Source organism: Sitophilus oryzae, unplaced genomic scaffold (assembly GCF_002938485.1).
Source record: "Sitophilus oryzae breed Bouriz unplaced genomic scaffold, Soryzae_2.0 scaffold_1518_pilon_pilon, whole genome shotgun sequence".
In the NCBI taxonomy this organism is placed as follows: domain Eukaryota; kingdom Metazoa; phylum Arthropoda; class Insecta; order Coleoptera; family Curculionidae; genus Sitophilus; species Sitophilus oryzae.
This window is the reverse complement of record NW_022146190.1, coordinates 1,192,422-1,204,597: the sequence shown is the minus strand read 5'-3', so window position 1 is coordinate 1,204,597 and position 12,176 is coordinate 1,192,422. Positions and strand designations below refer to the sequence as shown.

The 12,176-nt window shown below is 31.9% G+C and overlaps 1 protein-coding gene across 1 annotated transcript; it reads left to right on the top strand.

Annotated features, from left to right (window-relative positions):
* Positions 1-4,434: 4,434 nt before the first annotated feature.
* LOC115878595 lies at positions 4,435-11,606 on the top strand. Its single transcript, XM_030895144.1, has 4 exons — positions 4,435-4,505; positions 4,548-4,725; positions 6,560-7,856; positions 11,602-11,606. Exons 1-4 carry the CDS (start codon positions 4,435-4,437, stop codon positions 11,604-11,606), a joined length of 1,551 nt encoding a protein of 516 aa, XP_030751004.1.
* Positions 11,607-12,176: the final 570 nt, after the last annotated feature.

Sequence of the window (12,176 nt, the reverse complement as noted above, 5' to 3'; positions counted from 1 at the left end):
AATCATATTTTGTTGTACTACTTTTTTTTTATGGCAATGGTACGTTTGCAACGTTTTTTACGTAAAAAATGTTCTTATTAAAAATAGATACGAGTAAATGGTTCTCGAGATATTTGAAATCGAAGTTATCAATACCTGTCATCATTGATATAATTTAAACATGTTGACTATAACAGTTATTAGACGGAAATCATAAATTTGAAATGTTTTTATGTCAAAGATTCAACAGAAACTGTTTTACCATCATTCTTTCAAAGAAAAATTTATGACTAATTTAAAAAAAAATAAAAATTTCCCAAATTTATCATTTCACTGAAATAACTATCTACTTAACACATTTATTTTTTGTCAATAATGATATGTATTGTCTACTTCCATTTTACATATCTTGAGAACAGTTGCTCGTAGCGATTTTTGCAAAGAGACATTTTTTACGTAGAAAATCATGGAAATGTATATTTTTTCACTCAGGAGTTTTATACAGGTCCGGACGAAAAGTTATTACTTTTCAAAACAGTTAAAACACTTGTAGGTGGCGCCCCCTACAAATAGGAGTCATATTGACATCAAAATCAAATTTTTTATGTCAAAAAAACTTATCCAATTTTCATCTAAATATTGTCGTTACTTCAGAAATTATTTGAAAAAAATTTTGAAATAAAAATGAAAGTTTTACACTCTGTATCTCCGAAACTAGGGAAAGATTTCACCAAAATATCAACATTTTGTTTTTCCTGATATAATTGACAGATAGCAACTTTCATTTTTAATTTAGAAAAAGATACTAAAAAGTAAAATAATTCAGCTACAAATTGCTTAAAAATGATCAAAATCAATGTATAAATCTTTAAGATTCAAGAAAATCTTAAGGTGTTCGTTTTTCGCGCCGGTAAGTGTATTTTCAGGACATTTTATGCTTGGGCATTTATTCTTAAATTAAGTACAAAATTAAATTTCTTAGCGTTTGGTCCCATTAATTCCTCTAATTCTTCTTTGGTGAGCATTATTCCACTTGACAACATCGAATCGTTCCAGTTTGAGCACTCGCTTTGTTTCACGATTGTTTTTTCTTCAATTTGCGAGGAAATTTCAAAAGAAAAATCAGAAGCTCGCGCACATGAACCGTAATATACAACACATATTTCCACATAAGATTTAAAAAAGTAATAGGAACACTTAAATATACCCCCGTAACAGAGAAAAATAAAAACCTTATCTTTATGATTCATATTTTTTGACATTTCGTTACTCGATATCAGAGCCTCTTGATGGGTGTCTATTAAATGTGTTTTTAGCAATTCCATTACACCCTTGTAGCCGCAACTATCTATTGGACATTTTATTGTGTTAAATTCACAATTATCTCGATGAGAACTGACGTCACCTGTTGCCAATATTTCCTTACAGCCTTTCCAAGCGTTTTTACACGCAACCTTCGAAGATCCATCCAAGTTTCGTACGCACGCTATACACATGTCTTTCTGGCAAGTTTTGCACGATATATGTTTGAAAAAGCAGACTGTGTAATTTCCTGCCTCGACCATATTCATGCAGTTCAAACATTTTTTCTGTATGACTGGTAGGGTCGAAATAGATTCGTAGAAATTCTCGTACAAGCGGGGAGTTTGGTTGTTGTTTATTTCCAGTGCAGGGGTGGTTTCTTGAGTATTTTCTGCGGATGGAGGGATAGTTTGAACATTCTTTTCTACGTGATGTGGAACAGGTGTAGTTATTGGTATATCGTAAAGCTGATCAATATTGTGGCTGTTCGTATCGGTGGTTTCACCAATATTCGTTTTCATCAAATCGGGAAAACCCAAATATTTCTTTTCGCACGTCAGTTCATGAGCCCCGTCACTGTCAAAAGCGAAAGTATAATCACAGCCCATTTTATGGTACCTGCATGGGAATACAAGGCACGTTCCTAAAGCTTCGTAGCTGATTTGTCGTACGCACTGATTTTTCTCGTTTTGCGGTAGGATTTTGTAGCACTTCGAGCATATTTGGAATCCATTTTTTGCCACTACCGGTGCACTGTTTAAATATCCCGCGCAAATACTGCATTTTAGTTTGTCCAGTAGATTGTCCGGTACGCGAAACATTGTTAAATTTTTAAACTGACGCTCTAATGGTATGCCAGCGAAACATTTTTGAACGGGCGTATAGGTAAACAATGGTTTGTTAATCTACGTGTGACGATATTGCTCTTATCAGGAATGTGTCAACCATTTTATCGGGCCGCCGACGATTAATATTAATAGAGTTACTTTAGTTTGTTCAACCAGATAACGGTATTGTAACGAAAAAAACATGGTAAATGTATGTTGTAATTGTCGAATAAAACTAACAAGATTTCTATTTTTAAAAATTATTTGTTCAATTTCTAATAAAAAAATTGTGTGTGCACTATGTGCGCATATTTGAAGTGAAACTTCGTACTAACAGCTACTAAATTGAAGGATCTGGAGGACATGTTTGAAAAAGTGTAGGTTGAAATGGTGAAAAAGTAGTAAATTAAAAAAAATATGCATAAAAACTTATAATAGTTTTTTACGTGTAACAAATAGTTTTTTACACGTACGAGTCATAATTTATATTCAGTGTGTTTTGAAAAATGATTTTTAAATTTCTGGGTAAATATATTCCTTTTTTAAAATATCACAAATAATTGATATAATTAATTTCAATTTTATCTGATGGAAGAATTTTAAAACAGTCTTATTCATTAAAGTAAAGTAAAGATTTCAGTTAACGTCTCCTTTTTGCTGCGGGCTAATCTGGACGGGGCCTACTTTGTTTACGCGAAATCCGTACCGCGGTCCTCGGCTATATCATGGTCAGTGGCCTACCGACTTAGGAAGTGTCTACATTAACTCTTACTCACGAGATATACGATCTCATCCGGCCTCGAGCCGGCGTGAATGAGCAGTGTGTATCAATAGATACAGAGTTTCGAACCGGTCACCCGTCCATCCACCAGTATCGCCTTACGTCGCTTAACTTCGGTGTTCTAATGGGAACCGGTATTTCAACGTAGCTAGGCCGTTGCCTTTTATTCATTAATCATTGTCTCATTTATTGTAATAGTCTTATCCAGAGGTGGATGGGCCATATGGGAAAACGGGAAAATTCCTGGTGGGCCGGTGGAAAAATGGGCCGATGGGCCGGTCCCGATCAGAGCTCAAAAAAGATTGGATTAGCAAAAATTAAATGGTTAATCTTCTAACTAAAGTGACGTAAGATCCTTAGTGATCCATAACAGCTAACTAATCAATTTTTATCAGAGTATAATCGTCAGTTGCTTTTAAACACAAACACCAATTTGTAAAATAACTATTGTAAAATGTCTTTCTCTGGGACACTTATAATTTTAATAAGCATCTGTTGTTTGTTCGGTTTGAAAATTTTTATTATACAAGGTGTCTATAAGTGCAAATATTTTCAGGGCTGGTAGATCTCAATAAAATAATCATAATATGTTTTCTTTATCGAGTTTCAAATAAGTCCCCAATTGAGTTGTTAAAGTTTGGAAATAAAAAAAAATATTTTTTTTTTTAAATTTTGTAAAAAAACTCATAAACGTGTTCCTGGGGTCAAAATGTACCATCCCTGAAAATATTTGCACTTATTTCACTCACCCTGTATAGTTTTACCCAATATTCTTTTATTAATAACTAATAAATATGACTAATAAATATGACTGACGGCAGCAATAAAAAGAATGAATATATTAGGTAAATTTAAATAGTCTCGATCTAAATGTATCCTAAGAATACGGTAGCGTAGATTGACAACTGGGGGCCTCGGGGCAATATTTATCGAGCTCCCCTTTGTAAGAAGGTAGACGAATTTGAGGCGAACTCTGCGGTTTACAGAGAAAACATATTTATGCTTGGCTTAAATTGGGGACGAACTAGATTAGATAATAAAATATTAATATATCTCGAAAATCCAAATATTCTTTATTATGGACTATAACATAACATTACATCAGAACATATTTATATCCACTGCCTAGGTATTGCCAAAGTTTGCAGAATAAAATATTATTCTGTAAACTTTGGTATTGCCTAGGTTTTTTTCGTTTGAGTCATAGCATTATCATACAAGACAAGATGCCAAATGTACCTACAAAAGTATAGAGGAAAAGTTTCGTGATAAGAACTATTGTATAATATCCTAAAAAAATGCTGCAGTTTTAATGGCGACCGCGGTTCATTTAGTTAAAAACACGTGTACACGAGAAGGCTGCTGCTGTAGCAGAAAAGAGAGAATTTCTTTCTACAATGTGTAAGAAAGTATATATTAGAGATAGAAAATGGCGCTGTAGTAACAACGTGTGGCTGGGCCTCTCGTGTAAAATTGTACTGACTAGAACAGATATAGAAGAGGTTCGCCGAGTTGTGAAGGTTGAGTTGGAAAAGATCTTTAATGATGATAATCAGAGATGGATATGTATATATTATGGATAATCAGAGTCTCAGGGCTGATTTGGACAACCTCGAGTAACATTCAAGGCGGGAGAATATTCGCATATTTGGCTTAAGGTACGAAGAGCATGAGAACACTTTAGAGAAGGTGGTGAATTTGTTCCAGACTCAATTGAAAGTGGACATGAGTAAGAGCGACATCAAAAAATGCCACCGAATCTTTGTAAAAAATGCGCGACCTGATAGGGCTCCGGCAGTAATGGTGCAGTTCGTAGACATTAACAAGCGATCGTCAGTACTGAAGTCGAGACGAGAATTGAGAGGATCGAAAATATTTATTCAGGAAGATCTTACAAAACACAGACTTGATCTTCTAAACACCGCAATCAACAAATTTTCCCGGAATAGTGTTTGGTGTAGTTACGGAAAAGTGTTTGTGAAAAATAATGGTGTAATTCATCACATAGAGGATTTGCAACATCTCGAACAGATTTAATCTTTGGCAAGTACTAAATCGTATTGAGTAGTGTTTTTATTTCAACCAGTTAAAATTAATTCTAACTTTCTTTAACGGATTTTGAATGAATAAATAAATACTTGTCTAGGAATATAATTTATCTTTTAACAAATCATGCTTAATTTATATTTTATCTCGCAGCAAAATATGCATTTTTTTACACACTATACCACTTAATAAAATATCTCATTGAACGGCAAAAAAAAATCATGCTATATATGCATTGTATTGCCTGTTCGCGGTTTAAATATATTTACTTCTTAATTTAACTAGAGTATCTAAACTTGGAAAAAAGTAAAATAACTGCTCTATCTTGGGCAAATTTTAGTGATTTTTGAAATCTACTTTTGGTTTCTTTGGATTTAATGTATATTAGAGTATATATCTCTCTAAAACATTTTATTTCCTTGTTCTATAATATCAGGATCTTTATTTATTTATTTTAAGCACAAATATATTCATTTGTATTTGCATTATGTATTGTTTTTTACATTTGGGGTATGCTTTGTATGTTTTGGGATAATTTACAGAATATTACTTCTGCTATATCTTGGTAATAGAATATATTTCTTTTACATATTCTTATATCATGTCATCTTGTTATTATTAATGTTTATTATACTTTAGGGATATGATATAACGAACATTTGAGCCTCTTTTAATATAATCTTTTCTTGGTAATTTACTCTAGAAATATTTTTAATTCACTGAATAGAACTGATAATAATCAAGTAAATAAAGACGCTCATGCCGCATGCAGTAAGTCTCTTATTATCTTTTTTCAGCTTACTGCAGCTTTTATTTGATTTTTTTTTGTTGATACTATAATATTTGTATAGGTAAATTTATAAATAGTAAGAGGGTAAGACATTGTATAGGCAAATTTAACATGAATGACTTAAAAATAGCGCATCTAAATGTGAGATCCTTGGTTGCGCATCTTAATGACTTTAAAAATTTAGTTGTTATGTATAAATTTGATATAATTGGGATAACAGAAACGTGGCTTAATGTATCTATTCCCAACCAAATTTTAAATATTAATGGTTATAGACTGGAATGACAGGATAGACGGGGTAGGAGTGGTGGTGTTGCGATCTATATTAAAAACACTTTTAAATATTCCTTAATTTCGTGTACTTCTGATATTGAAGAAATATGGATTAAATTAAAATTAAAGACAACAACAATTTCCATTGGCATTATTGTATATAAGCCTCCCGTATTGAACTATATAGAATTTTTCAATAGTCTTGAAACATCTTTTTCTAAACACATTCCAGTGTCGGATCATATTATTTGCTTAGGAGATTTTAATATAAATTTATTGAATACCGACAGTGCTGAGACTAGATTTGTTTTTGATTTCTTTGAGACATTGGGTCTATTTCAAATTATTAATTCACCTACAAGAATTGCAAATTCCTCAGCATCTTTAATAGACTATATTTTAATATCCGATAAAAATATTGTCACCGAAACAGGCACCGAGCCAGTTGACTTCAGTGACCATGATCTGATCTAGTGCGCGGTCAAAATAAATGTTTCAAAAATAAAACCACAATTTAAAACAGTTAGAAATTTTAAATCATTGAATTACGACCAATTTCAGTCTCATTTAAAAGCAATTCCCTGGAACAATATATATTCCATAGACGATGTGAATGACAAACTTAATTTTATGTGTGAAAATATTGATATTCTTTTGGACCTGCATGCTCCTTTTGTAACACATCGCATTACTAAAAAATACGCCCCATGGTTTACAGATGCTCTTAGAGCTATGAAGAGGGATATAGATAAGGCTTTGGCAAAGTACAAGAAATCCAAATTACTTACCGATTGGGAGAATTACAAACTTTTTAGAAATATGTTTACCGTAGCTGTTAAAAGGGAAAAGAAGTGTTACTTCACAAATAAATATAATAATGGAAATTCTAAAGAATTATGGTCCCATTTAAAACTCATCGATTTGAAGTCTAGGAATGATAATTCCATACCAGCAGAAATAGCAAATGTTGAGCATATTAATGATCATTTTGTGGAATCCGTACCTAAATTACATGTAGACAATGATATTGTTTTGTTTTATGAACAAAACAATTTTGTGAACCACGACTTTAATTTTCATGCAGTAGATGAGATTGAGGTTTTAAGAATAATATCTAACATAAAAACAACCGCAGTAGGCATTGATGGACTAAATATACTTTCGATAAATTTATGTATACCTTTTCTTTTACCTTATATTACTCATATCATAAATTTTTGTATACATAATTCTATATTTCCTAGTATGTGGAAGAGGTCGTTAGTAGTTCCTCTGCCAAAAGTTCCATTAGTCGACTCTTTAAATCAATTACGACCAATAAGTGTATTGCCCACTTTTTCGAAGATATCAGAAACAATATTACATAACCAGTTAACTGCATACTCGACGCAAAAGTGTGTAATTCCAGCAAAACAATCGGGTTTTAAAAAGGATCATGGCTGCAATACGGCATTGCTCAGCATTACGGATGAGATATTAGAGGCATGGGATGAGGACAAATTAACAGTATTAGTTTTGTTGGACTTTAGTAAGGCCTTTGACACTCTTAGCCATAAAATCCTTGTTTCAATTTTGCAGAGTGTTGGACTTTCAGAACAGGCTGTTCACTTACTCAAGGAGTTTTTAAAAGACAGAAGTCAAGCAGTAACTTATAGCGTTAGTTCTCATTTTCTGAATACATTACTGCCTAGCAAATATCACCTTTACGCTGACGATACACAAATTTACTTGTCATTTCCTCCTGAAGAAAGTATTCAAGCTATCTCGGCATTAAATTATGATTTGAATCAATTTTCTCTCACGGCAAAAAATCATGGTCTTTTTTTAAACCCTAAGAAGTCTGTAGTATTAGTTTTTGGTAAGGGTGGTGACAGACAAAAGTTTTTGGATTCCTTTTCGAACTCAATTGAAATAAATAATTCACCTTTACTGATAAAAACGAGCGCAAAAAATTTAGGAGTTATCATGGATCAAAATCTCAGATTTCAAGAGCATATAAATGCATGCCTTCAGAAAGCTTATTTAAATTTGAAACTTCTCTTTCAACATCGTCATGTATTAAATAGAAATATAAAAACAATGTTATGCGAGGCACTGGTATTGTCACATTTAAATTTTTGCGATGTTCTCTATGGACCTTGCATTACAAAGCGAATTGCTAATAGCATTCAAAAATTGCAGAATTCTTGTATACGTCTAATTTTTGGGATCCGGAAATATGACCATATTAGTCAAGCATATAAGCATTCAGGATGGTTATTGATGAACGAGCGGCGCCACCTTCATCTGCTTTGTCTGTCCCACAAAATTTTAATAAACAAGTCACCACCATATCTTTACGAGAAAATTCGGTTTCGCACAGACATTCATAATATTAACATTAGATTTAAGGGAAAGCTAACAATTCCTAGTCACAATACTACTTTGTATGAACGATCCTTTTCATATTTAATCGCAAAATATTTAAACGACTTCTCCGAAAATATTAACAGGATGTCTATAGTGCTACATTTAAGAGAATTGTTCTTCAGCACATGGTGGGACATGCTCATTATTTTACATTCAGTTATTTTACTTTGAAAATTTCCAAAAAAATAATGTTTTGCTCAAATTTTGAGAACCACTGGATCTTTTCTGGATTTTCTTTCTTATAAATTTGCCTATGTTGTCATATTATCAAGAAGTTATGTTTTTTAACTAAAAACTAAAAAAAAATCCAAAACATTTTTCAAAAAATTCCGAATTTTCAAAAGTTTTTTTTGCGAAAAAACCTCATAGGCGTGTTTCTGGGGTTCAACTATACTACCAGTTAAAATTCTTGTACTTATTTCTAGGAGACCTTGTATTAATAAATAAAATATGTTTCTTCGTTGTGGTCATTTTGTTTTTGTGGATTTCCACTTCCCCATCCACCCGTCTTATCATACTTTTTTTTTAATGTTAAAATCTAATTGTACTAAAATATCCTATACAGGGTGAATTTGAAATAACTACAAATATTTTCAGAGCTGGTAGACCTCGATAAAAGAAACATATTCTATCTTTACCGTTTTTTCAAATAAGTCCAAAATAACCGAGTTATTTGACTTAGAAAATTTCCAAAAAAATATTTTTTGCTTAAATTTTGAGAACCACTAGATCTTTTCTGCAATGGGTTTTATTTCTTGTAAATTTAATCTACTACATATGTTGCCATATTATCAAGAAAATATGTTTTTTAACTGAAAACTAAAAATATTTTTAATTTTTTTTTCAAAAAATTCCAAATTTTCAAAAATTTTTCTTCGCAAAAAAAATCTCATAATCGTATTTCTGGGGTCGAATTATACCACCGCTAAAAATAGTTGCACATATTTAAGACTCACCCTGTATTTTGCATGTTATACAAAATAAGACAAAACTAGGGGCTTCATATTTTTCTATACTAATTAAAAGAGATCACATAGTATTTTATGTTACAAATCTACAAAACTTTAATCCGACTTTATGTTTTGTTGAGTATTTTCAATACTTAAACATAAAAGTGATTGAAATCGACTAAATATCAAGATAGGACTTTTAATCGACATTAAACGGCTCTACACAATTTTTATAACAAGAGAAAAAAAGTGTCATACATGTTTTTTAACAAAATTATTTCAGTGGAAGCCCAAGTTATGTAGATAATACATATTTAAATTAACTTTTACTCTCAAGATGTCATTCGAATAGCAATATGCGCTCGGAAGAAAATTATAATAAACCGAAAAAAAGAAAATTTTTACCCCCTCTATCTACCAAAAAAAGCAGAATCTGACCTATAATGATATAAAAAAATAAAATTTATCTTTACGTGAGAAATGTCTCCTAAGTATGTTCGGTCTTCCGGTATACCGGTACCAGGACCGGTACTTTTGAAATATTCCGGTATCGTCTTTTTCAGCACCGGGATACCGGTTTCGGTACCGGTACAGGAAGACCGATTTTGGTACCGGTACCGCAAGACCGGTTTAAATGGATCCTAAAAGACGGGTTACAATACAAACAGAAAAATAGATTCATAATAATATAAAAATCAAAAAGCCTGTATAAAACGATTTCGGTACCGGTTTTCGTGCAAAGCTGATTGTGTTCTCCTACTCTAGGTACCGTATGATCGAAAAAAAAACTGCGTCAGCGATGGCTATGAAATGAAGATCGCTGTAATTTTATATGTAAAATTATATGGGGAATGAAATTGATGTTCATTTCCAAGCCAACTGGACGCCGTTTTTTTTCGATCATTCTGTATAATACGATCAGGAACATGCAATGTAATTTATTTTGATGTACTTTTAAGGCATTGCTAGTCTAGTTTGGTTTAGTAATCTAGTCTTTTTTTAGTGCATCTAAAATTCAAATAAAGCATCTTACTCATGTATCACTCATGTATATAAATTAAAATGTCCGTAAAACTCCGATATTCAATAGCGTCTACTCTATTATTTAAAATAGCATCTTATTTCCGCTCCATGTATGTATATATCCAAGAACAGAAGCTTCCAATACTTATTGCATTCTTCATAAGTAAAGAGAATGTTAGAGAAAAAACAAGAATATATACCGAAAATGTGAACTCAAACAATGATAATCTTAGGTTAAACTTAACTAATAGGGTAATACTTAGGTAAACTTAACTAACCGTATTTACTTAACGTTATTACCGCACGAAAACTTTCTATTTACATTTTTTAATACGGTATCATGAGGTACTCACTGGCACAACAACCAAAACTGATTATTTCGGTCTTTCCAATATTCCGGTTCATCCGGTCTTCCACTCCAACCGGTTTTTCGGTCCATCCGGTACACCTATTTAGTACCGGGGTCCCACCGATCTGATTGTTGGGACCGGTATACTGGTTGTAGGACTGGTACTTTGTGGTAAATATCCGGTACCGGTTACCGGTAACCGGTACTGAAATCTTAGGACCGAACATCCCTAATTTCTCCACGAGAGATGTCCCATGTTTTTTTATCCACCCTATATATTACATATCACTCATTTACAACAATACAAATTACAAATAGCATCAAAGACGGTATTTGGGTCTATAATTGGAAATATTGTTGTAAGTGTAGTTTAAAATTTGAGAAAAAAATATTTTTTTGACATAGATTTGTGTGTCTGGAAACGTTCTATCCTTTTTTAATCTTTCTATAATTAGTGATAAATTTTGACAACTTTTATGTCAACTTTTAGTAAATGAAGTCTATAGAGATTGCTTTCGCTAAAATTATAATTGATTTTCATTCGCCAATCGTCGTTGATCCTTTTTCTTTATCAGACGGTATAACATAGTCAATATTAATTAAAATATAATAAGAAATGTCACCTTACTTTCTGAAATATTTTGTTACAGAATAATAGTAATTTAGTCATAAACATGACCTCGACATATTAACAAGTAAATATTAGCTTAGCCACTTTTCAGTGAAGTGGGGAATATTTGATATCAATTTAATGGCTATGATGTTATCAGGAATAAAATGCTAATTTTAACTTTAAGCAGACATACATAGTGTCAAAGATAAAATCCGCTTCATATGGGATTTTATATTTTTTTGTATTTTTGTTGATTTAGGTTAAATTTAACTTTTCAATCAATTTTTGTATTGAACTTTGATCAAAATTACTTAAAACAGTGAGGCTATCTTGGGTTTCTGTGAGGAAATATATTTAAAGTGTGCCAATTCTTAGCATTTGATTTTGCATACATATTTTAACTTTTTTTGCCGTATAGCAGCCACAAACATCCTTTTCGTTTACGTAAAATATTATAGCATGTAAATGAATAGGATGATGCACACTATCCGTTCCGTTTCCCTTACGTTCCATATCCTTTACTTCCATATATATTTTTGGAGGACCGACTGAAGTGTATCGGAAACAGCGTTGTCAAGTTCTTACATTTGTACCAGCTGTGTAAATGTTTTGCTGATATTTATTAATTTTTTTCAAAAAAAAAACGCAAAAGAAAAATTTTTGGTCAAATTTGAAGTGTTATATTTTTGTTATTTTTAGCCATATTTTCATGAATTTTTTAGCAAGCTGTATATAACTATATCAACTTTAATTCGTAAACTCAGTTTTTTATTACCTTTAGTATTTGGCATATTATACAGGGTTAATCGAGGGGTTATTTTTTTACCCTAACTT

Bases quoted from the DNA above. Each gene is read 5' to 3' on its own strand.
- LOC115878595 (XM_030895144.1), top strand. From the start codon at position 4,435: ATGATAATCAGAGATGGATATGTATATATTATGGATAATCAGAGTCTC. The intron at 4,506-4,547 runs GTAACATTCAAG...ATTTGGCTTAAG, and splicing joins GCTGATTTGGACAACCTCGA to GTACGAAGAGCATGAGAACA. The intron at 4,726-6,559 runs GTACTGAAGTCG...GACCAATTTCAG, and splicing joins ACATTAACAAGCGATCGTCA to TCTCATTTAAAAGCAATTCC.